The sequence below is a fragment of the Pseudophryne corroboree genome, chromosome 4 (genome assembly GCF_028390025.1).
Source record: "Pseudophryne corroboree isolate aPseCor3 chromosome 4, aPseCor3.hap2, whole genome shotgun sequence".
Taxonomy (NCBI): domain Eukaryota; kingdom Metazoa; phylum Chordata; class Amphibia; order Anura; family Myobatrachidae; genus Pseudophryne; species Pseudophryne corroboree.
In genome coordinates this window covers 642,076,941-642,103,484 of record NC_086447.1, presented here as the reverse complement: position 1 = coordinate 642,103,484, position 26,544 = coordinate 642,076,941, and the positions used below count along the sequence as shown (strand labels likewise).

Sequence of the window (26,544 nt, the reverse complement as noted above, 5' to 3'; positions counted from 1 at the left end):
TATATACACACATGCACACATACATATATATATATATATATATAGACAACCCCTTCCCCCCTCACAGAAACCCCCCTCACTAAATCCTGCGTTTGCCCCTGTAAAGTGCTGTGGAATATGTGTGCGCTATATAAATAACTGGTAATAAATAAAGAATTCAAATATAAATATTTATAGATGGGAAAAAAACAAGTATATATTATTACTGATATGTTAGGGGGGTGCTACCACTAACACAAAATTACTTGAGAACTAGGTAGAAGGAAATTTGGTACAAATCAGATGTTTAATGAGGCATTACAATAGAGGCATTATACACAACAAATTGTAATACTATGTTCACTTTTCTTTTTCTTATACCTTCCATTATAACCTATTTTCGTTTTTTTAATCATTCATGATATTAACACATATCTATTAAAAGTTATATTTTAAATTGGTTTGTGCACTACATTATGACACTTCAATCCTATCCTTTTACCTAGTCTTATACCAGGAAATATACTGTGTAGGTGAAACTACATAAGCCACTTGACCTAGATGTCTTCCCCTCACATCTACTAAAGAACTTAAGGGCAGTACGCATGGCGAGAGATGTGTGCTGAGCGTTCTGTCACAGCCGGGGAAATGGGCGATGAGCTAGATTGTGCCTGCATGCAGGACAATGTAGCACCGGCGATAGCGAAGCACAGGGCCACATATCGCTATCGCTGCTAGTCAGATTGCTTACATTTTAGTCACGGATCTCTCCGTGTGAGTTCAGTAATTGATAGGCTAATATTTCTTATATTTATGGTCTCTTTCATAATCAGGTCAGTGCCACAAGATTAGTGCAGAGAGCAGATGTGATACTAATCTTTTAAAAGGGAACACAATTGGCAACAGGAAATGATAAATTACACCTGACTATAATGAATAATTATTTAAAGGGACTCTGGTGGCGCAGTTCTGAAATAAATGATAGAATATAATTTGATAACAGTCTCAGCATGATCTTATGAAATGAAAGCACCAGTGATTGGTAACAAAAAAATAAATAAAAAATGAATAGAAAAATAAAAAAATATATATACGAGTATATATATATATATATATATATATATATATATACCTGTATGAATAAATAGAGATATACCACACTTATAAGCAGTAGTCCCTACCATTTTACATATTTCGGTTGATATTTAGAAACCTTTAGATAGCGTAGGAGATGAGGTGGCCGTAAAACCTTTACGGCTATTAATGCTTGACAGAGTTTAGAAAATGTCAGGAGAAATGTAAGTGATAACAATGCTAATTAAGCATTAAATGTAATACAATTTTGGGAAAACAGAAATGGAAAATATCTTAGCAATACTAGCTCACAGAAAGCAGAGAAGGAGCTCACCATGCCAAGTATCAACTGCAAAGGCAAATAAGATCTTCGGGTACATAAAAAGGGAAATAAATGAATGCAAAGTGACCACAGTAATACCACTAAACAAGTCACAACTTTGACTGTTTTTTTAATACAGGGCAGTGTAAGATGACCCCCTTAACTAAAGAAAATGCATCCACTAGACTATACTTCCTCTCCCACTGCTCCACATTCACTGCTTCGATCTCTAAATACTTTCACTGGCTCTGAAGTTCAATCTGCTCACTTTCATCTTCAGGGCCAATATTTCTGCCTCATATTTTGCTGACCTCGTGATCAAATACACCCCAGTACATCTATTCTGCCTCTGACCTTCAACTCCACTATTTCTTATGACCTTCTCCCAATTCCTGCCTCCAAGACTTCTTCAGTAGTGCTTCCCACCTATGGAATGCTTGCCTCTTTCTACCAGGCCAAACCTTCCATCCTTCAAAAGTTCTCTCAAGACTCACATTTTCATGTTTGCCTTTCCCACACCCTCATGGATCCTCATATCCTCTTCTACTTTTTATTTGACAGTATTCACTCATGCCACATTTTTAACTACTGACTCACTACCTGCTATGTCTGGATTGTAGGACATTCACAGGCGAGGTTCTCTCCACTATATGGGGGGAATCTAAATTTGGATTCCTCCCTATGTGTCATGTCTGTCTGTCTGTCTAATATGACCCTGTTGTCACACTGACTTTCCCATTGTCTGCCCACTCACATGCAAGAATTTATACCTGAATCTGTGCTAGTTGTAATTGCTTGATCAATACTATCTTTGTAGGTGTCCCTCTGATATTATCTATCACTATATGTATTTTATTTATATATTCCATATCTGTATGATCCATTTTTCACCCCGGTGATGCTAAATTGTAAACTAGGTTGCTTGGAATTTTCATCTCCATGGGTCATAAACAGTCCCTAGAAGTATATTTCTCCCCAAAATGCTACATGTTATATATGTATATGTATATATATATATATATATATATATATATATATACACACAAACATAGTGTTTAGTCATTTTGGACCTGAGGAGCCTGCACACTGCACACACCAAGTGTCAAGCGTCGAGATATTACATGCCTCAGTTTCTTTCTAGGTCACTAAGCTATCAAATAGTGAAAACGCCACCCAAATTCATCCAGTTACTTTTCGTACAAAGGTGCTAAATAAAGACACCTAAACATTGATGTATTAAGCTGCTGTAGCTGTCTCCTTCATTTTAAACCCATGGAGTGCTGTCAGTTTTTTCTGCTGGTTTACATGAGTCCATTGGTCTGTGGGTGAGCACCCAGTTAATACAAATGTTAAGTGGAGTGCCGATCAATTTGGATGTTCTCTAAATATAATATATATATATATATATATATATATACATATATACATACACATATATGTATTTATATATCTATTATAATTATATATATATATGTTTATATGTACGTACATATAGTTGTGCTCATAAGTTTACATACCCTAGCAGAATTTGTGATTTTCTGGCCATTTGTCGGAGAATATGAATGATAACTCACAAACTTTTCTTTCACACATGGTTAGTGGTTGGGTGAAGCCATTTATTGTCAAACAACTGTGTTTACTCTTTTTAAATCATAATGACAACAGAAACTACCCAAATGACCCTGATCAAAAGTTTACATACCCTGGAGATTTTGTCCTGATAACATGCACACAAGTTGACACAAACGGGTTTGAATGGCTACTAAAGGTAACCATCCTCACCTGTGATCTGTTTGCTTGTAATCAGTGTGTGGGTATAAAAGGTCAGTGAGTTTCTGGACTCCTGAAAGACCCTTGCATCTTTCATCCAGTGCTGCACTGACGTGTCTGGATTCTGAGTCATGGGGAAAGCAAAAGAATTGTCAAAGGATCTGCGGGAAAAGGTAATTGAACTGTATAAAACAGGAAAGGGATATAAAAAGATATCCAAGCAATTGAGAATGCCAATCAGCAGTGTTCAAACTCTAATTAAGAAGTGGAAAATGAGGGATTCTGTGGAAACCAAATCACGGTCAGGTAGAACAACAAAAATTTCAGCCACAACTGCCAGGAAAATTGTTCGGGATGCAAAGAAAAATCCACAAATAACTTCAGCTGATATACAGGACTTTCTGAAAAAAAGTGGTGTGGCTGTTTCAAGATGCACAATAAGGAGGCATTTGAAGAAAAATGGGCTGCATGGTCGCCAGAAGAAAGCCATTACTACGCAAATGCCACAAAGCATCCTGCTTACAATACTCCAAACAGCACAGAGACAAGCCTCAAAACTTCTGGAACAAAGTCATTTGGAGTGATGAGACCAAAATTGAACTTTATGGCCACAACCATAAACGTTACATTTGGAGATAAGTCAACAAGGCCTATGATGAAAGGTACACCATTCCTACTGTGAAACACGGAGGTGGATCGCTGATGTTTTGGGGATGTGTGAGCTACAAAGGCACTGGAAACTTGGTCAAAATTGATGGCAAGATGAATGCAGCATGTTATCAGTAAATACTGGAGGAAAATTTGCACTCATCAGCCCGGAAGCTGCGCATGGGACGTACTTGGATGTTCCAACATGACAATGATCCAAAACACAAGGCCAAGTCGACCTGTCATTGGCTACAGCAGAATAAAGTGAAGGTTCTGGAGTGGCCATCTCAGTCTCCTGACCTCAATATCATTGAGCCACTCTGGGGAGATCTCAAACGTGCAGTTCATGTAAGACAGCCCAAGAATTTACAGGAACTGGAGGCTTTTTGCCAAGAAGAATGGGCAGCTTTACCATCTGAGAAAATAAAGAGCCTCATCCACAACTACCACAAAAGACTTTAACCATGAGTGAAAGAAAAGTTTGTGAGTTATCATTCATATTCTCTGACAAATGGCCAGAAAATCACAAATTCTGCTAGGGTATGTAAACTTATGAGCACAACTATATATATATATATATATATATATATATATATACAGTGCTTAAAGTGGTCTTAGGGAGGTGGTGGAACTCACATCCCCCCCACCGCTCGTGCGCCTGTGGCGCGCACCACACAAAGGGCTGTGGTCTCAAAAAGAAAGGGTCGTGGTCACCCTGTAGTATCCCCAATTCAAATTACGCCACACGGTAGCACAATCCTGTTCACATTACACCACATAGTAGTGTCCCTTATTCATGTGATGACACACATTAGTGCCCCTTATACAGAAAGCCCACAGTAGTAGCACCCCAAATACACATAATGCCCACAGTAGTAGTGCCCCTTATACAATGCCCACTGTAATGGTAGTGCCCACAGTGGTAGTGTCCCTTTTGTAGAGCCCATAGTATTGGTGCCCCTTATGCAGTGCCCCCAGTAGTAGTGCCCCTTATGTCCCCAGAAGTGATGCCCCTTATGAAGTGGACCTTATGCAATGCCCTCATTAGTTGTGCCCCATGTAGTAATACCCCCATGTAGTATTGCCCCAAGTATATATGCCCCATTTAGTTATGCTCCCAGTAGATATGCCCCCTTTACTTATGCCCCTTGTAGATATGTCCCCTTAGTTATGCCCCTTGTAGATATGCCCCCAGTAGATATGCCCCCTTTAGTTATGTCCCCAGTAGATATGCCCCTTGTAGATATGCCCCCTTTAGTTTGCCCCCAGCAGATATGCACCCTTTAGTTTTGCCCCCTGTAGATATGCCCTTAGTAGCTATGCCCCCAGTAGATATGCCCCCTTAGTTATGCCCCTTGTAGATATGCCCCCAGTAGATATGCCCCTTTAGTTATGTCCCCAGTAGATATGCCCCCTTAGTTTGCCCCCAGCAGATATGCCACCTTTAGTTTTGCCCCCTGTAGATATGGCCCCTGTACAGTATGCCCCTTTAGTTATGGCCCCTGTAGATAGGCCCCCATTAGCTATGCCCCTTTAGTTTTGCCGCTGTAAATATGCCCCCAGTAGTTATGTCCCCTTTAGATATGCCCCCTTTCATTTTTCCCCCTGTAGATATGCCCCCAGTAGTTATGGCCACTTTAGTTTTGCCCCCTGTAGATATGTCCCCTTTAGTTTTGCCCCCCTGTAGATATGTCCCCAGTAGTTATGGCCCCTTTAGTTATGCCCCTTGTAGGTATGCCCCTTGTAGCTATGCCCCCTTTAGTAGTGCCCCTTGTAGGTATGCCCCCGTCAATAGTGCCCCTTGTAGGTATGCCCCCTTTAGTTATGCCCCTTGTAGGTATGCCCCCTTTAGTAGTGCCCCTTGTAGGTATGCCCCCTTTAGTTATACCCCTTGTAGGTATGCCCCCTTTAGTAGTGCCCCTTGTAGGTATGCCCCCTTTAGTAGTGCCCCTTGTAGGTATGCCCCCTGTAGTAGTGCCCCTCGTAGGTATGTCCCCTTTAGTTTTGGCCCTTGTAGGTATCCCCCCTTTAATAGTGGCCCTTGTAGTTATGCCCCCTTTAGTTATGGCCCTTGTAGGTATGCCCCCTTTAGTAGTGCCCCTTGTAGTTATGCTCCCTTTAGTAGTGCCCCTTGTAGTTATGCTCCCTTTAGTAGTGCCCCTTGTAGGTATTCCCCCTTTAGTTATGCCCCTTGTAGGTATGCCCCCTTTAGTAGTGCCCCTTGTAGGTATGCCCCCTGTAGTAGTGCCCCTTGTAGGTATGTCCCCTTTAGTTTTGGCCCTTGTAGGTATGCCCCCTTTAATAGTGCCCCTTGTAGTTATGCCCCCTTTAGTAGTGTCCCTTGTAGGTATGCCCCCTTTAGTAGTGCCACTTACACACAAAAAAACCCAAAACACAATATACTCACCTTATGCCCCGCTCCTGCATCCGACCGTGCGGTGACATCCTTCTCCTTGCCGCCCGCTCCTCCTCGGAACTATGCGTACACCGCACACTGAAAAAGCCGGAAGCCGGAGCTCAGGAGTTAGCTCCGGCTGCCACTGTGAAGAGGAAGCTGGGCGCCCACTGGAAATAAAGTCTCAGCGGGCACCCAGCATCTCCCTGCACCGCCGGCTGACAGTGTGGGTTAGGTGAGCCGGAGGAGGCGAAACTGGTTCCGTCTCCAAATGGAACTGACAGAACGCAGTTCTGCCCCGTTCTGGCTCACTTTAACCTCTGTGTGTGTGTGTATATATATATATATATATATATATATATATATACATACAGAATCTGAGGGCGCTAGTGACTTATTGCAGACAATCAATATAGTTTAAAATTTATTCTTAAAATACAATGTATGTCTCTACTTCATCTTTTCAAATAACATTGTTATCATACAGGATGGATACAACATCAACAGATTTCAATATACACCAATCAAGTTTTGGCTCAATTACAATACCCAATTCAAATATATACCAATCAGGTTTTAATCAGATGTAGAACCCAACGCGTTTCGTCCCTTAGGACTTCTTCAGGGGTATTAGATCTGAATAAACAGAAAAAGTACAATGACTTAAAATCACAATACATAAATAAATAGAACCATCCAGACCCATTGGTTAGATACAAAAAATTAAACATAATTTTGAATAAATTAATATAATTTCCTTTACATTAGTACCCATATATAGTGAATATAATAACATAATTCAGACTATAATACAGTAGCCATTTTATTAGTGCCAGTAAATAGTGGAGATAGAGCAGGTGTCGTGAAATAAGTGATGAATAAATGTACATACCAACATAAGTCTGAAACTAATAACTCCAGACGGTATCCATAATAGTGAGATCAAAAAACGCCTATGGTAAAAATGATTTTTCATTGTATGTGGGTATTTTTAGGATTAATCACCCATGTGACAAAAATTTTACACCATATACATACCTAATGGACTCATAGATTGAAACCAGAGAGACAATTCCTTTGACTATTATTTATAAAAACAGTCAAATATTGGTGAAGTAGGTCTATAAAATTAAAACAGACCTACAATAGAGAAAATTGTATTCAAAAAGAGAACCTACTTAGTATTTGGACCACCACTGTGAAAATAAATATTTTAATACATACCCATATAATAGGTGTTTTGTACACCACTGGATAGATAAAAGATTTTAGTTGGCCTCAAATCATGTGGTTTGAGTGCCTAGAAACATTATAAATTCATAATCAAAATTCTGTATTCATAATATATTACAAGTGTATAAAAAAACCAATAGGTTGGATTCACAAAACATACACAAATAAAATCCATTAACAAATAAAATCCATTCTAACCACTTTAATTCCCCTAATTATTAGAGATGAGCGCCTGAAATTTTTCGGGTTTTGTGTTTTGGTTTTGGGTTCGGTTCCGCGGCCGTGTTTTGGGTTCGAACGCGTTTTGGCAAAACCTCACCGAATTATTTTTGTCGGATTCGGGTGTGTTTTGGATTCGGGTGTTTTTTTCCAAAAACACTAAAAAACAGCTTAAATCATAGAATTTGGGGGTCATTTTGATCCCAAAGTATTATTAACCTCAAAAACCATAATTTACACTCATTTTCAGTCTATTCTGAATACCTCACACCTCACAATATTATTTTTAGTCCTAAAATTTGCACCGAGGTCGCTGTGTGAGTAAGATAAGCGACCCTAGTGGCCGACACAAACACCGGGCCCATCTAGGAGTGGCACTGCAGTGTCACGCAGGATGTCCCTTCCAAAAAACCCTCCCCAAACAGCACATGACGCAAAGAAAAAAAGAGGCGCAATGAGGTAGCTGTGTGAGTAAGATTAGCGACCCTAGTGGCCGACACAAACACCGGGCCCATCTAGGAGTGGCACTGCAGTGTCACACAGGATGGCCCTTCCAAAAAACCCTCCCCAAACAGCACATGACGCAAAGAAAAAAAGAGGCGCAATGAGGTAGCTGTGTGAGTAAGATTAGCGACCCTAGTGGCCGACACAAACACCGGGCCCATCTAGGAGTGGCACTGCAGTGTCACGCAGGATGGCCCTTCCAAAAAACCCTCCCCAAACAGCACATGACGCAAAGAAAAAAAGAGGCGCAATGAGGTAGCTGACTGTGTGAGTAAGATTAGCGACCCTAGTGGCCGACACAAACACCGGGCCCATCTAGGAGTGGCACTGCAGTGTCACGCAGGATGTCCCTTCCAAAAAACCCTCCCCAAACAGCACATGACGCAAAGAAAAAAAGAGGCGCAATGAGGTAGCTGTGTGAGTAAGATTAGCGACCCTAGTGGCCGACACAAACACCGGGCCCATCTAGGAGTGGCACTGCAGTGTCACGCAGGATGTCCCTTCCAAAAAACCCTCCCCAATCAGCACATGATGCAAAGAAAAAGAAAAGAAAAAAGAGGTGCAAGATGGAATTATCCTTGGGCCCTCCCACCCACCCTTATGTTGTATAAACAAAACAGGACATGCACACTTTAACCAACCCATCATTTCAGTGACAGGGTCTGCCACACGACTGTGACTGATATGACGGGTTGGTTTGGACCCCCCCCCAAAAAAGAAGCAATTAATCTCTCCTTGCACAAACTGGCTCTACAGAGGCAAGATGTCCACCTCATCTTCACCCTCCGATATATCACCGTGTACATCCCCCTCCTCACAGATTATCAATTCGTCCCCACTGGAATCCACCATCTCAGCTCCCTGTGTACTTTGTGGAGGCAATTGCTGCTGGTCAATGTCTCCGCGGAGGAATTGATTATAATTCATTTTAATGAACATCATCTTCTCCACATTTTCTGGATGTAACCTCGTACGCCGATTGCTGACAAGGTGAGCGGCGGCACTAAACACTCTTTCGGAGTACACACTTGTGGGAGGGCAACTTAGGTAGAATAAAGCCAGTTTGTGCAAGGGCCTCCAAATTGCCTCTTTTTCCTGCCAGTATAAGTACGGACTGTGTGACGTGCCTACTTGGATGCGGTCACTCATATAATCCTCCACCATTCTATCAATGTTGAGAGAATCATATGCAGTGACAGTAGACGACATGTCCGTAATCGTTGTCAGGTCCTTCAGTCCGGACCAGATGTCAGCATCAGCAGTCGCTCCAGACTGCCCTGCATCACCGCCAGCGGGTGGGCTCGGAATTCTGAGCCTTTTCCTCGCACCCCCAGTTGCGGGAGAATGTGAAGGAGGAGATGTTGACAGGTCGCGTTCCGCTTGACTTGACAATTTTGTCACCAGCAGGTCTTTCAACCCCAGCAGACCTGTGTCTGCCGGAAAGAGAGATCCAAGGTAGGCTTTAAATCTAGGATCGAGCACGGTGGCCAAAATGTAGTGCTCTGATTTCAACAGATTGACCACCCGTGAATCCTTGTTAAGCGAATTAAGGGCTGCATCCACAAGTCCCACATGCCTAGCGGAATCGCTCCGTGTTAGCTCCTTCTTCAATGCCTCCAGCTTCTTCTGCAAAAGCCTGATGAGGGGAATGACCTGACTCAGGCTGGCAGTGTCTGAACTGACTTCACGTGTGGCAAGTTCAAAGGGCATCAGAACCTTGCACAACGTTGAAATCATTCTCCACTGCACTTGAGACAGGTGCATTCCATCTCCTATATCGTGCTCAATTGTATAGGCTTGAATGGCCTTTTGCTGCTCCTCCAACCTCTGAAGCATATAGAGGGTTGAATTCCACCTCGTTACCACTTCTTGCTTCAGATGATGGCAGGGCAGGTTCAGTAGTTTTTGGTGGTGCTCCAGTCTTCTGTACGTGGTGCCTGTACGCCGAAAGTGTCCCGCAATTTTTCTGGCCACCGACAGCATCTCTTGCACGCCCCTGTCGTTTTTTAAAAAATTCTGCACCACCAAATTCAAGGTATGTGCAAAACATGGGACGTGCTGGAATTTGCCCATATTTAATGCACACACAATATTGCTGGCGTTGTCCGATGCCACAAATCCACAGGAGAGTCCAATTGGGGTAAGCCATTCCGCGATGATCTTCCTCAGTTGCCGTAAGAGGTTTTCAGCTGTGTGCGTATTCTGGAAAGCGGTGATACAAAGCGTAGCCTGCCTAGGAAAGAGTTGGCGTTTGCGAGATGCTGCTACTGGTGCCGCCGCTGCTGTTCTTGCGGCGGGAGTCCATACATCTACCCAGTGGGCTGTCACAGTCATATAGTCCTGACCCTGCCCTGCTCCACTTGTCCACATGTCCGTGGTTAAGTGGACATTGGGTACAACTGCATTTTTTAGGACACTGGTGAGTCTTTTTCTGACGTCCGTGTACATTCTCGGTATCGCCTGCCTAGAGAAGTGGAACCTAGATGGTATTTGGTAACGGGGGCACACTGCCTCAATAAATTGTCTAGTTCCCTGTGAACTAACGGCGGATACCGGACGCACGTCTAACACCAACATAGTTGTCAAGGACTCAGTTATCCGCTTTGCAGTAGGATGACTGCTGTGATATTTCATCTTCCTCGCAAAGGACTGTTGAACAGTCAATTGCTTACTGGAAGTAGTACAAGTGGGCTTACGACTTCCCCTCTGGGATGACCATCGACTCCCAGCGGCAACAACAGCAGCGCCAGCAGCAGTAGGCGTTACACGCAAGGATGCATCGGAGTAATCCCAGGCAGGAGAGGACTCGTCAGACTTGCCAGTGACATGGCCTGCAGGACTATTGGCATTCCTGGGGAAGGAGGAAATTGACACTGAGGGAGTTGGTGGGGTGGTTTGCGTGAGCTTGGTTACAAGAGGAAGGGATTTACTGGTCAGTGGACTGCTTCCGCTGTCACCCAAAGTTTTTGAACTTGTCACTGACTTATTATGAATGCGCTGCAGGTGACGTATAAGGGAGGATGTTCCGAGGTGGTTAACGTCCTTACCCCTACTTATTACAGCTTGACAAAGGGAACACACGGCTTGACACCTGTTGTCCGCATTTCTGGTGAAATACCTCCACACCGAAGAGCTGATTTTTTTGGTATTTTCACCTGGCATGTCAACGGCCATATTCCTCCCACGGACAACAGGTGTCTCCCCGGGTGCCTGACTTAAACAAACCACCTCACCATCAGAATCCTTCTGGTCAATTTCCTCCCCAGCGCCAGCAACACCCATATCCTCCTCATCCTGGTGTACTTCAACACTGACATCTTCAATCTGACTATCAGGAACTGGACTGCGGGTGCTCCTTCCAGCACTTGCAGGGGGCATGCAAATAGTGGAAGGCGCATGCTCTTCACGTCCAGTGTTGGGAAGGTCAGGCATCGCAACCGACACAATTGGACTCTCCTTGTGGATTTGGGATTTCAAAGAACGCACAGTTCTTTGCGGTGCTTTTGCCAGCTTGAGTCTTTTCAGTTTTCTAGCGAGAGGCTGAGTGCTTCCATCCTCATGTGAAGCTGAACCACTAGCCATGAACATAGGCCAGGGCCTCAGCCGTTCCTTGCCACTCCGTGTGGTAAATGGCATATTGGCAAGTTTACGCTTCTCCTCCGACAATTTTATTTTAGGTTTTGGAGTCCTTTTTTTTCTGATATTTGGTGTTTTGGATTTGACATGCTCTGTACTATGACATTGGGCATCGGCCTTGGCAGACGACGTTGCTGGCATTTCATCGTCTCGGCCATGACTAGTGGCAGCAGCTTCAGCACGAGGTGGAAGTGGATCTTGATCTTTCCCTAATTTTGGAACCTCAACTTTTTTGTTCTCCATATTTTATAGGCAGAACTAAAAGGCACCTCAGGTAAACAATGGAGATGGATGGATTGGATACTAGTATACAATTATGGACGGACTGCCACGGTTAGGTGGTATAAAAAAACCACGGTTAGGTGGTATATATTGTAATACAATTATGGATGGACGGACTGCCTGCCGAGTGCCGACACAGAGGTAGCCACAGCCGTGAACTACCGCACTGTACACTGGTTGATAAAGAGATAGTAGTATACTCGTAACAACTAGTATGACTGACTATGACGGTATAAAGAATGAAAAAAAAACCACGGTTAGGTGGTATATATTGTAATACAATTATGGATGGACGGACTGCCTGCCGAGTTCCGACACAGAGGTAGCCACAGCCGTGAACTACCGCACTGTACACTGGTTGATAAAGAGATAGTAGTATACTCGTAACAACTAGTATGACTGACTATGACGGTATAAAGAATGAAAAAAAAACCACGGTTAGGTGGTATATATTATAATACAATTATGGATGGACGGACTGCCTGCCGACTGCCGACACAGAGGTAGCCACAGCCGTGAACTACCGCACTGTACACTGGTTGATAAAGAGATAGTAGTATACTCGTAACAACTAGTATGACACTATGACGGTATAAAGAATGAAAAAAAAACCACGGTTAGGTGGTATATATTATAATAATACAATTATGGATGGACGGACTGCCTGCCGAGTTCCGACACAGAGGTAGCCACAGCCGTGAACTACCGCACTGTACACTGGTTGATAAAGAGATAGTAGTATACTCGTAACAACTAGTATGACTGACTATGACGGTATAAAGAATGAAAAAAAAACCACGGTTAGGTGGTATATATTGTAATACAATTATGGATGGACGGACTGCCTGCCGACTGCCGACACAGAGGTAGCCACAGCCGTGAACTACCGCACTGTACACTGGTTGATAAAGAGATAGTAGTATACTCGTAACAACTAGTATGACTGACTATGACGGTATAAAGAATGAAAAAAAAACCACGGTTAGGTGGTATATATTATAATACAATTATGGATGGACGGACTGCCTGCCGACTGCCGACACAGAGGTAGCCACAGCCGTGAACTACCGCACTGTACACTGGTTGATAAAGAGATAGTAGTATACTCGTAACAACTAGTATGACACTATGACGGTATAAAGAATGAAAAAAAAACCACGGTTAGGTGGTATATATTATAATAATACAATTATGGATGGACGGACTGCCTGCCGAGTTCCGACACAGAGGTAGCCACAGCCGTGAACTACCGCACTGTACACTGGTTGATAAAGAGATAGTAGTATACTCGTAACAACTAGTATGACTGACTATGACGGTATAAAGAATGAAAAAAAAACCACGGTTAGGTGGTATATATTGTAATACAATTATGGATGGACGGACTGCCTGCCGAGTTCCGACACAGAGGTAGCCACAGCCGTGAACTACCGCACTGTACACTGGTTGATAAAGAGATAGTAGTATACTCGTAACAACTAGTATGACTATGACGACGGTATAAAGAAAGAAAAAAAAATACCACGGTTAGGTGGTATATAATTATACAATTATGGATGGACGGACTGCCTGCCGAGTGCCGACTGCCGACACAGAGGTAGCCACAGCCGTGAACTACCGCACTGTACTGTGTCTGCTGCTAATATAGACTGGTTGATAAAGAGATAGTATACAACAATATACTACTATACTGGTGGTCAGGCACTGGTCACCACTAGTCACACTGGCAGTGGCACTCCTGCAGCAAAAGTGTGCACTGTTTAATTTTAAATTAATATAATATTATGTACTCCTGGCTCCTGCTATAACAACCTGCAGTGCTCCCCAGTCTCCCCCACAATTATTATAAGCTTTTATACATTGATGTGCAGCACACTGGGCTGAGCTGAGTGCACACAGACTGAGTCACACTGTGTGACTGCTGTGTATCGTTTTTTTCAGGCAGAGAACGGATATAGCAGAGAACGGATATATTAAATAAAAGTTAACTTAACAACAACTGCACTGGTCACTGTGGTAAACTCTGTCTGCACAATCTCTCTCTCTTCTAATCTATTCTAATGGAGAGGACGCCAGCCACGTCCTCTCCCTATCAATCTCAATGCACGTGTGAAAATGGCGGCGACGCGCGGCTCCTTATATAGAATCCGAGTCTCGCGAGAATCCGACAGCGTCATGATGACGTTCGGGCGCGCTCGGGTTAACCGAGCAAGGCGGGAAGATCCGAGTCGCTCGGACCCGTGAAAAAAAAAGTGAAGTTCGTGCGGGTTCGGATTCAAAGAAACCGAACCCGCTCATCTCTACTAATTATATAGAAATATTGAACCCCTAAAGTGGTAAGACTTACCTCAATACTGCCACCTCTCACAAAGTCCAGTGCATAACTGGAAGTGGTGGTGCTCTGCTTATTTATACCTCCTACACTGTGACCTCATTTCCTCTTAATTCTGATTGGTAGACATTATACTACCTAAACACCCATATTAAAGTGTCCGAATCTGGGACCTCATTCCCCAATATGTACTAGAAATAAGGCATATGTTAACTGATGTAATCTCAAATAAAGAGTAAGCGTGGAAACGCATGTATTTAACATGCGTTCCACGGTCGGGTATCTACTTCCGGTGTCTGCGTTCCACCGCCGTCACTTCCTGACTGGCGGGGAAACACATCTAACGAGGCAAGCGTCCACGGCAGCAGGATGTGAACATATTTAAGCGCGTCGCGGAGGTTATCATTGTGCCGCGACCGCCGGACATTCACTTCCGGTGTTTGCGTTCCAACTCCGTCTCATCCTGAGTAGCAGGAACTGGCCAGAAAGGGGCAGGTGTCCACTAATAAGGAATGTGGACATAAACTGTTGCGTACCAAATGTTGCCATGGTGCCGCAGAAGGGAGGGGAAAATCACGTGTCCCATCCTTATATAAAGGTAACCATAGTACCTAATGATGTAATTATAACGGTTGCCATATATAAAGGTAGCCATAGTAACTAATGATGTAATTATAACGGTTGCCATGACAACCTTAAAACAAATAGCTAATATTCCTTATAGTGACGATCAGACAGTAATTATGATCACCATGGCAATGATAACAATTGCCATGACAACCAAATACTAAGGGGGCTATTATTACTAAAACTGACGATCGGGTAATTTTAGCGATCATCAAAGTGATCAGGCCGTATATTTAATAACTGCCCGATCACATCAATGCAGTGCTATTAGAAAGGCCCTTAACCTAACATCAGTAGTCAATAACCCCTGGTTGAACAACCAGTAGTCTGTTTAGAGGAATTTAATACATACTAATGTTAAGTCTTATATTTAAATTATCCTAACCTTACCTTACTAACCAATCAAACCCCTTAATATATATTATACCCCTTATTATATCAACTCCTCTTAAAGGTTCAATATTTCCATATTTACAAAAGAAACAACTAGTACGCTCATGGGTCCAGTGCCTGTAATCGCGGACCTACATTAATAAGGACTTAAATTAAAACAGCAGCTGATCATACACGTAACCTTCGGACTATGATGACATGTCAACTATTTCACACAGAACATGAATCAAATAAAAGAAGCAATATCGATCCCTTCATTCAAGCCAAAGGGTGTTAAAGAATTCATAGTATATATCCAAAAACTTTCACGTCTTGAGAGTACTAGTTCCCTACTACCCCCTCTTTCAGGTTCTTTGACAAATTCCAAAACGCTAAAACTAAAATTAGAGATTAAAACTTCAGAATTGTGCTTGTCCGCATAATGCCTCGGTAAGCTGTGTGTTCTTACATTATTTTTAATATTACGCATATGCTCTTGTACTCTTAGTTTCAGTTGTCTCTTAGTTTTCCCTATATAAACTAAACCACAACTGCAGGATATTTTATATATGACAAAACAACTGGTGCAAGTGATTGCCTCATTTAGCGTATAGCGTCTCCCTGTGTCAAGTTTAAATTCAAACTTGGTACGATCCATGAATTTACAACAAATACATTTCTGACAGGGAAAACAACCCGATTTCTTGTCTGCCAGGAAATTCTTTTTCTCTATGTTAGATGTTTTCTTTTGTTGTTGAAATCTACTTGGAGCAATTATGCTTTTAAGATTGGTAGATCTCCGAAACACCACCTGTGGTTTCGCTGGTAAATGGGAACCAAGTACAGGATCTTTCTTAAGTAGTCCCCAATGACGATCGAGCACTTTTCTAATTAAATGATTCTCTTTATTGTATTGTGTAAGAAATGGTCTAATACGTATTTTCTTCTCCTTCTGGGGTTTAGGAACAAGTAGATCCAATCTTTCTCTCCTGGAGGCTTTTTCTCTAGCTTCCTCAATCAAGCGAGGATCATATCCTCTCTGTAGGAAACGTTCAGCCAATACCTGGGATTGAGACCAATAATCCTGTAGCTGACTACAGTTCCGTCTTACTCTTAAAAATTGTGAATAAGGGACACTTTTTTTCCACGTCGGGTGGTGGCAGCTTGAAAAAGGAATGTAACTATTAGCGTCTACAGTTTTAAAGAAGGTTTTGGACAGTATATGTTCTCCTGGTATGCCTTTCAGCACTAGGTCCAGATACTCGATCTGTTGTGGATCTTCTGAATACGTGAAGCGGAGATTATTATCATTAGTATTGATATATTGAATGAACTCAGGAATTAACCCAGGGTTCCCTTGCCATATAATCAAGATGTCGTCTATATAGCGTTTATACAGTACTATGTTTTCCTCGAACTTTGAGCCATAGACGTAACTCATTTCCCAGGCTGCCATGAAGATATTTGCGTATGAGGGAGCAAATTTTGTCCCCATAGCCGTCCCCTGGGTTTGCAGGAAGAACTTCCCATTATATTCAAAGTAGTTATGTTCTAATATGAATCTTATGCATTTCAAAAGAAACATAACTTCTTTTCCCTCCATTGCTGAGTTAGTGATTAAGGCTTTTTGTACCGCTTCCATTCCCTTAGAATGGGGGATGCTAGAATACAATGCTTGAACGTCTATGGTAATCCACACCATATCTGAGGACCACACCAGATCATTGACAATATTTAGTACAGACGCAGAATCTTTCAGGTGCGATTTGTTCAATAGGACCAAAGGCTGTAATTTTAGATCCACATAATGTGATAAATTCGCGGTCAATGAGTCCACCCCTGCAACTATAGGTCTCCCGGGGGGGTTACTTTTATTCTTGTGGACCTTAGGTATATGGTAAAAGACCGGAATTATGGGGAATCTAACCAGAAGGTAATTATATTCCTCCATACAAATGCACCCCTCTTTTAAACCTTTATTCAAAAGTAAGGACAATTGCTCAAAGAACTCCTCAGTAGGGTTCCTATCAAGACTAACATATGTAGTATCATCCAGAAGTATCTTATTAGACTCATCCATATAAGTTTGAACATCCTGTATGACTACAGCGCCCCCTTTGTCAGCCTGTTTAATTATAGTTTTATCATCCTGTTTCAATGATTTAATTGCCTGTTTTTCTTGGGGATTTAAGTTCCCCGAATATTTAGAATTGATTAATTTAATATTACGAAAATCTTCTTTAACGGAGTCATAAAAGATGTCAATATGACTTCCTCGAGATTCTACAGGATAAAACCGCGATGGTAAGGCCACCACTGGTTTAGGCTTTAACGAAGACGTATTTTCTACACAGGGATTTTTCAAAAAGTGACGCTGAACCGTAAGACTACGTATGTACTTATTCAAGTCAATAAAGAGATTAAACTTATCAAGGTGTGCATCAGGGGCAAACTTCAAACCCTTATCTAGAACCGAGAGTTCTGCTGTAGATAGTTCTTTTTGGGAATTGTTGATGACCCCTGTGCCTGAAGGTTCTTCCTTTTTTTGGGGGACCTTTCGTCCTCCTCTTGTTCTTCGTCTACGCCAAATCCTCTTTTTTTGGACTGAGGGGAATCTAGTCTCGTGTGGAGCTCTTCCTTCCCCTGGCGGTGAGGAATGATGGGACGTCTTCCTCCTCTGTCCTCTAAAAAATGACGTCTGTCATTTTCCTCAGGAGTCGGGGATCTAAACACATCAGACTTTTCAATGTATCTTTCTGGTCTCCAATTTAGACGGGCTCTATTCCGTGGATTGTTAAACCTCCCATTATTTTCCTCTCTTTGATGTACAGAGTCCCAATATTGGGAAGATTGTTTCCTAGGTCTAGGATACCATCTCCTTTGATAATCATCTCTATGGGATTCATACCGGGGCCTCCTTTCTATATCACCCCCTCTATGTATATTCGGTCTATACCCTCTCCCAATGGGTTGATATTCAGTCTTAGGTGGATACCTCCTATTGACCTTCTGTGTATCCACCAAATATGCATCATTGGCACGATTATAGATCTGCCCACTTGCATAATCCTTCTTGTCCCTTTGAAACTTTTTTTGTTTCCTTACAATGATATCTTTTTCTAGATTGTCGATCTTATATTGCAAATCTTTCATATCCCTTTTATACTCTTCACTTTCTTCAAACTTAGTTATAAAAGTCTCAACCTTTACAATTTCCTCCTGTAGTTTAACCATTTCTGATTTGCGCTCGCTAATAATTAAGTTGATCAGATTTACTGAACATTCATCCAATACAGCGTTCCACTTTTTTAAAAAGGGCATATTATCTCCCCCAAAGGTGGGCAATTTGGAAATTCGTAACCCTCTTGGGATCCGTCCCACCTCCAAGTATTTCTCTAGTGTAACAAGGTCATACCAACCTCTCATCTCCTTGGAAGCCAATCTTTCCAAAGAGTTGAGATAATTGTAGTAATCATCTTCCTCCTCCAATTCCACTACCTGCTCATCCTCCACAAATATATTCCTGGCTTTTTGGGACCTTTTGGTCCTATCTAAACCAATCGGCATTTCCCAGCAGCAATCTGGATGCTGACGAACAATAATATAAACACAAGAATGGTATCAAGTTGCGCTCGGGATATGAAAAAGCAGCACCTCTAGAAGAATCCCTCGTCAGCAAGGATTCACAAATGATAAATACATACAGAATCTGAGGGCGCTAGTGACTTATTGCAGACAATCAATATAGTTTAAAATTTATTCTTAAAATACAATGTATGTCTCTACTTCATCTTTTCAAATAACATTGTTATCATACAGGATGGATACAACATCAACAGATTTCAATATACACCAATCAAGTTTTGGCTCAATTACAATACCCAATTCAAATATATACCAATCAGGTTTTAATCAGATGTAGAACCCAACGCGTTTCGTCCCTTAGGACTTCTTCAGGGGTATTAGATCTGAATAAACACTCACTATTATGGATACCGTCTGGAGTTATTAGTTTCAGACTTATGTTGGTATGTACATTTATTCATCACTTATTTCACGACACCTGCTCTATCTCCACTATTTACTGGCACTAATAAAATGGCTACTGTATTATAGTCTGAATTATGTTATTATATTCACTATATATGGGTACTAATGTAAAGGAAATTATATTAATTTATTCAAAATTATGTTTTTTATCTAACCAATGGGTCTGGATGGTTCTATTTATTTATGCATTGTGATTTTAAGTCATTGTACTTTTTCTGTTTATTCAGATCTAATACCCCTGAAGAAGTCCTAAGGGACGAAACGCGTTGGGTTCTACATCTGATTAAAACCTGATTGGTATATATTTGAATTGGGTATTGTAATTGAGCCAAAACTTGATTGGTGTATATTGAAATCTGTTGATGTTGTATCCATCCTGTATGATAACAATGTTATTTGAAAAGATGAAGTAGAGACATACATTGTATTTTAAGAATAAATTTTAAACTATATTGATTGTCTGCAATAAGTCACTAGCGCCCTCAGATTCTGTATGTATTTATCATTTGTGAATCCTTGCTGACGAGGGATTCTTCTAGAGGTGCTGCTTTTTCATATCCCGAGCGCAACTTGATACCATTCTTGTGTTTATATATATATATATATATACATACATATGTATTTATATGAATATTTATGAATGTAAAACAGCATTCCAGAAACAACAGGACATTATATCTACGTAGTTAGTATGGTTGAAAATGACATAGATCTAATAGCTCCTTAAAGTTTCATCTATATATATATATATATACATCTATATATATATATAAATATATACAGAGAGAGAGAGAGAGAGAGAGAGAGAGAGATTAAAGGTTGAGGACCTATTAGATCTAGGTCATTTTTCAACCATACTAAGTATGTAGCTATAAAGTCCAGTCTCTGGAATGCTGATTTACTTCAGGATTTGTTGGGTAAGTCCTTCTACTCAAATGTTATTATTCTAGAATGTTTTTCTTTACCTTGATCTCTTCTCCTAATAAATGTTCTGTTTATTTTTGTGGCAAAACTTGAATGCACTTTTTTTATTTTCTAGGTATGAACAACCAAAATGTGACAGCGGAGCAAGAGCCCATCCAAGCAAAACAAAAGATTTATACAGAGGGAGACAACTTCAAGGTAAAACAAACAATTGCTGTCAATTCTCACTGATGTACAGTACATTCCTTCTGTGGTCTGTTATGAATATCTTCTGTCGATAACCATTCTAAATAACTAACCCTTTTTGAGAACACATGCAGACTGGGACATAGATGCATTTTCAAGTCAATGTTTCAGAATTTTTACTGCAATTCTTTATTTGGTCATATATATTCGTATATACAGTATTGTGGCAAAGAGGGTACTAGACAGGGTTAGGGTTTTCCAAACAGCTGCACTACATAAGTGTGATTGGTTTGGGATGTGTTGAGGGATTTAAGAAGATTGTGTGATCCAGTGGGCAGTGCTTCCGATGCTGCATAGCAGCCTGATGATAGCTAAGGCTGACGGGTTTTTTTTTTTTTTTTAAAGTTAGGTTTTTTATTGAGAGTGATCGATAATCAAAACAGTAACAGTAGCACAGTTGTACAGATTAAGGTATTGAACATAACAACATACAGTGTACATATTATACCATACCAATAAAGACAGTTTTATGGTGATATAGGCTAACAGGTAATAGCAATATGTGGTCTGTGTAATTCTGTGTGTGTACTTGATCATTCTCATTTTATTTTTTATTTTTTCAAATATCGAGTCGAGTCTGTATCATAGCAGAGTATAGTCTTATGGTGAGTGAAAGCAAGAGAGAGAAAGAGGAGGAAAGGAGAGAAAAAGCAAGAAAACAAATGTTAATAAAGGAGGAACGTAGTGGATGTTGCCTATAGGAAAGTAAGAGGTTGGGAGCAGTTCTCTGTATTAATAACAGGGGGAGGGATAATTGAAGTGCTAGAGGAGATAGTGTTATGAGCAGTGTTGGCACCGCTAGCAGAGTCCGGGCATCAATAAAGAGCGTGCAAGGTACCAGGGAGACCAAACGTTGTGGAACTGAGCCACAGTATTATTCCTTAGGCTTGTAATATATTCCATATTGGCTATGTGGTTAATCTTGGTCAATAGTACAGCCTTGGAGGGTGGTTTATGATCTTTCCAGCATTTAGCAATCAGTGATTTAGCCGCCATGCAAATATGCATGGTAAGCTTGTCTTGGGTTTTGGGTAGTGACGGTGTGGGGGCGTGAAGCAAAGCGATTTCAGGGGAGAGGGCAAGGTTATGCCCGCAGGTTTGAGCAACAAGTGCTCCAACCGTGTTCCAGAAGGGGCGAACAGAGGGGCACGTCCACCATATGTGAAAAAAGGTGCCCTCCTCTCCACAGAGTCTCCAACACAAGTCTGATGTCGTAGGGAAGATGGAGTGAAGTCTGGAAGGAACCAGATACCACCTGGTGTAGACCTTATAACATGTTTCCTTAAGTGCCACACTAATAGAAGCTTTCGCTATGCGTGTTCTGATTTCCTCCCATTGATCATCTTCCAGCGAGTGGGAGAGATCTGATTCCCAAGCTAATTCATGGGGTTCACGGGTCGGGGGATCTGGAGCCAAGATTGAGTTGTATATTGTTGAGATATTCCCCTTTTTGCCAATTGAAAGTAGACACATATGTTCAAAGGAGGTGGGTGATTTCAAAGGGGTAGTTTTAAGCTGAGATTTGAGGAAGCTAAGAATTTGGACATAATGGTATTGACACGAGGAAGGGATACCAAAGCGCTCTTGAAAATCTCCAAAAGAGGTCGGTGCTGAGTGACCTTTAACATGTATAAATCTTGTGACACCCTGGGATTGCCATGGGGCCGCTATTCTACGTTCGCAGCCTGGGGGGAAGGCAGGGTGTCCCCAAATAGGCGATAAAGGTGAGGGGTATGAAGATAGATTGTGAGTGCTGCGGAGTTTGTCCCACAGTCCAAGGGTGAATTTAATCGTGGGAGCTGAATAGGCCGAGGCTGGTCTGCAGGACCTGGGGAGCCATGGAAGTGAGTCGAGGGGTATACCCTGATATATTGAGTTCTCAATATCAACCCATTTTCTGTTACCTTGGGGGGAATGCCAGGACACTATATGATTGAGGTGACAGGCGTTAAAGTAAGCCTGAAGGTCAGGGTATCCCAAGCCCCCCGAGGAGGCACTCTTAGTCAACAACGATCGTCTCAGTCGAGATTTACGATGAGCCCAAATAAATTTGTTGCACATTGATTGTAGGGAAGCCAAAGTCACTCTGGGTACCATTATTGGAATGGTCTGAAACAGGTAAAGAATACGTGGTAGGAGATTCATTTTTAGGGCATTGATCCTCCCGATCCATGAAACAAATAGACGGTCCCATTTATCTAGATCTTGAGTGAGAGTTTTAATCATGGGAACATAGTTAGCCTGGTATAGGCTGGTGTAGGATTTAGTAATAAATATGCCAAGGTATTTAATAGCCGAAGGTCTCCAAAGAAAGGGGAAGGAGGAAGTTAAAATCAAACGGGTATGAGATGGAATATTAAATGTAAGGGCCTCAGATTTGGTGTGATTTATTTTGTAACCAGATAGGGAACCATATAAGAGTAATTCTTTCTGTAGGTTAGGGAGAGATATCAGAGGGTTAGAGAGAGTCAAGAACACGTCATCTGCAAACAAAGTTATTTTATACGAGTTCTGTCCCACTGTAACACCCCCAATGTCGGTATTAAGTCTGATTCGGGCCGCAAGAGGTTCAATGCATAGGGCAAAAAGTAGGGGCGAGAGGGGGCAACCCTGCCGTGTACCATTCTTCAGGCTAAATCGAGGTGAGCTCAAGCCATTGGTCAAGACCGCAGATGAGGGGTTAGAATAGAGAGCCGCTATTGCAGTGATGAAATTACCATGGAAGCCAAATGTTGATAAGGTAGAAAACAAAAAGGGCCAAGAGATGCGATCAAATGCCTTTTCGGCATCTAGCGCTAAAGCAATCGCTGGTGTTTTCGTCATGTTTATTTGATGAATCAAATTAACTATGCGCCTGGTGTTGTCCGAGGCCTGGCGGCCAGGAACAAACCCTACTTGATCAGGATCTATTAATGATGGCAGCACAGTGTTTAGACGTGTAGCCAGTATTTTGGCAAAAAGTTTGAGATCGGTATTAATCAAAGAAATGGGTCTATAATTAGAGCAATGCGATCTTTTCCGGGTTTCGGGATTACTATAATGCGGGACGTCGTGGAGTCAGTGTGAAAAGGAGTACCCTGTAGTATTTTATTAAACAGAGAAACCATGTGAGGAATGAGTTGAGGGGCGAAGGTTTTATAGTACACCATCGGATAGCCATCCGGACCGGGTGCTTTAGAGGGTTTCTGGGTTTTTAATGCAGCCTCAATTTCCTCAGCAGAGATTTCAGCATTGAGAGCTGAGTTAGTCTCCTCGTCTAACCGAGGGAGAGCGCACGAGTCTAGATATTGTTTTGCTTGGTCGGCTTGTGCTAAAGGGTCAGACGGGGGTTCAAGGTTATAGAGTGTCTTATAGTAATCAAAAAAGACACTATTAATTTTTTTGGGGTCGTAGGTAATGTTACCTGAGGGTTGTCTTATAGAATGGATGCATTGGTTAGCCTTTTTGGCCCGTAAGCGATTGGCCAACAATGTGTGTGCTTTGTTACTTTTGTCATAAAACGATTGATTAGCCCATCGAAGCGAGCGCTCGATATTTTCCGCCAGAAGTGATTGTAGGCCATCACGTGCTTTAGAAAGTTCGGCTAAAGTTTTTTTGGAGCGTGTACGTTTGTGTTCCTGATCCAATGTTGCAATGTTATTTGTTAACAGTGTAATTTGGCTTTCCCGGTTTCTCTTACGGTGGGATGCAAATTTGATAATGGATCCTCTGATGACCGCCTTATGGGCTTCCCATATAGTGGCTATACTGCAGTCACTTTCTACATTAACCTCAAAATATTCCCGAAGCTCAGTTTTAATTAGGTCTTGGAACTTAGGTATCTTCAATAATGTCTCCTTAAGTCTCCATGTCGGTCTACCGTCAGGGATATCAAAAATGTCAAATGTCGCAACTAATGCTGCGTGGACAGTCCAGGTAAGCGGGGTTATCGAGGAAGAGCATGCGATCCGGGAAAGAGGTGCACAACTCAAAAACATGTCAATGCGAGAGTACACATCATGTGGATTGGAATAAAAAGTGTAGTCCCTGGTGGTCGGATTAAGGAAACGCCATATATCGAACAGACCAGCCTCGGCCATGCTCCTGTGTAATACTGAGGAGTTTAGGGTTTGGCTACTACGTAAGGGGCCGGATCTATCCAGGTTTGTGAGAGCCATATTGAAGTCACCACCGACAAGTGTTTTGCCTCGTCTATATGAGTAAAGGTCGTGAAAAAATTTACGGAAGAATTTGGACTGGGCAGTGTTTGGAGCGTACAGATTAGCTAAGGTCACCTCCTCGTGTCCAATTTTGCCTCTCACCATTATATAGCGACCTTCAGTGTCGCCTTTACAATCTAGGAATTGGAAAGGGACCGACCCCCTTACCAAAATGGCCACCCCATTTCTTTTTGCTGTGTGATTGGAGTACCAGGCCATGGGAAATTGTTTAGATGTCAGGGAGGGATGGGAATCTGATTTCAGGTGTGTCTCCTGTAAGAAAATTACGTCACCTTTTAATGTTTTAAGAGATCTGTGGAGATGAGAGCGCTTCTGGGGCGTATTCAGTCCCTTGGCATTAATGGACAGACATGTCAACGGCATGGTTGAAGCAAGAGAGGGAGTAGTTCGCTGGAAATCTCTAGGGTCCCGGACTCTGCTAGGGTGGACGAGAAAAACAGAAAGGAAGAATAGAAAGGGAAAAATGGAAATGTATATTACTGTATACGCTCAATGTTTTATAAATAGGTCTATCTGTCTGTGAATACAGAGATGTCAATTCGCAGGTGTGCTGTAACAGGGGCCTAAGAGAGGAAGAGAATAGAAGAAAGAGAAACAAATAAGAAAAAAGCAGACGTAGTATCCAGTAGGCAGGATACTCGGCTGCCAAGATTGAGCTCTAGTAGAAAGAAAGAGCTCACTGGCGGGATACAAATGCACTATTGCAAAAGAGGGTATTAACCCACTATGTTTAAGTGTAACTTTGATCCCTATGAGTCGGGGGAGGATGTATCAAGACAGGGCACCGACGCCCCCCACCCGAAACCATTAATAAACAAAAAGAATGGACCGTCTTGCATCTAACTATGACCTAACACTGGGGCGGAACAACCTAGATACAGAGCGCTATAAAAAATAAATAAAACATTATCATAATACAGCTAGTATCAATAACATAATGACACTAAAGCGTACAGTTAAGTCGCCGAACAGGTCAGCGGCCCGAGACAGGCCCCACGGCAGCGGCAAGGGAGACAATCCAAAACCCCAACCATAAGGCCGTGCCCCCGACCCGCCGACCACATCAGCGAAACAACAACGCAGCAAATCATAAAGGTATAAAGGTCCGCCAACAAGAACATTGTGGGGAAAAAAATAAAAAGGTCGTTAGTGTACAAAAACGGTATCAAAAACATGAATTACGTAGCAGTTGAGCAAAGTAGGGGACAAAATCCAGTGTACTAAACGTTCCAGAAACACTGAATTCAAATGTAACCATAGGGAGCATCACATCTATGAAGTGGCAGCTGGGGATAGTTGCAAATTTCGAAGAAGCTTGTCCCCTTCATCAGGAGAGCGGATGGTGTGAACTTTGCCTTCAATCTCCACAATGAGGCGAAAAGGGAAACCCCAACGGTACTTGTAGCCATTGTCGCGCAGTGTAGAGGTAACGGAACGTAAATCACGCCGTTTGGCAATGGTCACCGGCGACAAGTCTTGGTAGATCTGAATCCGGGAGTCTTCGAATAAAATTGTGGTTGAGTTCCTGCACGCCAGTGTGATCATGTTTTTAATCTTGAAGGACAGAAACCGGAGGATAACATCGCGGGGATGGTCCGAGTCCTTCGGTTTAGGTCTCAGGGCGCGGTGTGCTCTCTCTATCGAGATGGCTGAATCCGAGAGCGACGGGACCAAGTGAAGAAACAAGCGTCGAAGGTATGCTTCCAGTTCG

The 26,544-nt window shown here is 42.1% G+C and overlaps 1 protein-coding gene across 2 annotated transcripts in view; it reads left to right on the top strand.

Annotated features, from left to right (window-relative positions):
* SMOC2 (SPARC related modular calcium binding 2) overlaps nucleotides 1–26,544 on the top strand; it is a 701,933-nt gene that overhangs the window by 509,403 nt on the left and 165,986 nt on the right. For both annotated transcript variants that reach the window (XM_063917728.1, XM_063917727.1), the window contains exon 9: nucleotides 20,483–20,565. In XM_063917728.1, coding sequence (XP_063773798.1) covers nucleotides 20,483–20,565 — 83 coding nt within the window. The remainder of the gene's footprint in view (nucleotides 1–20,482; nucleotides 20,566–26,544) is intronic.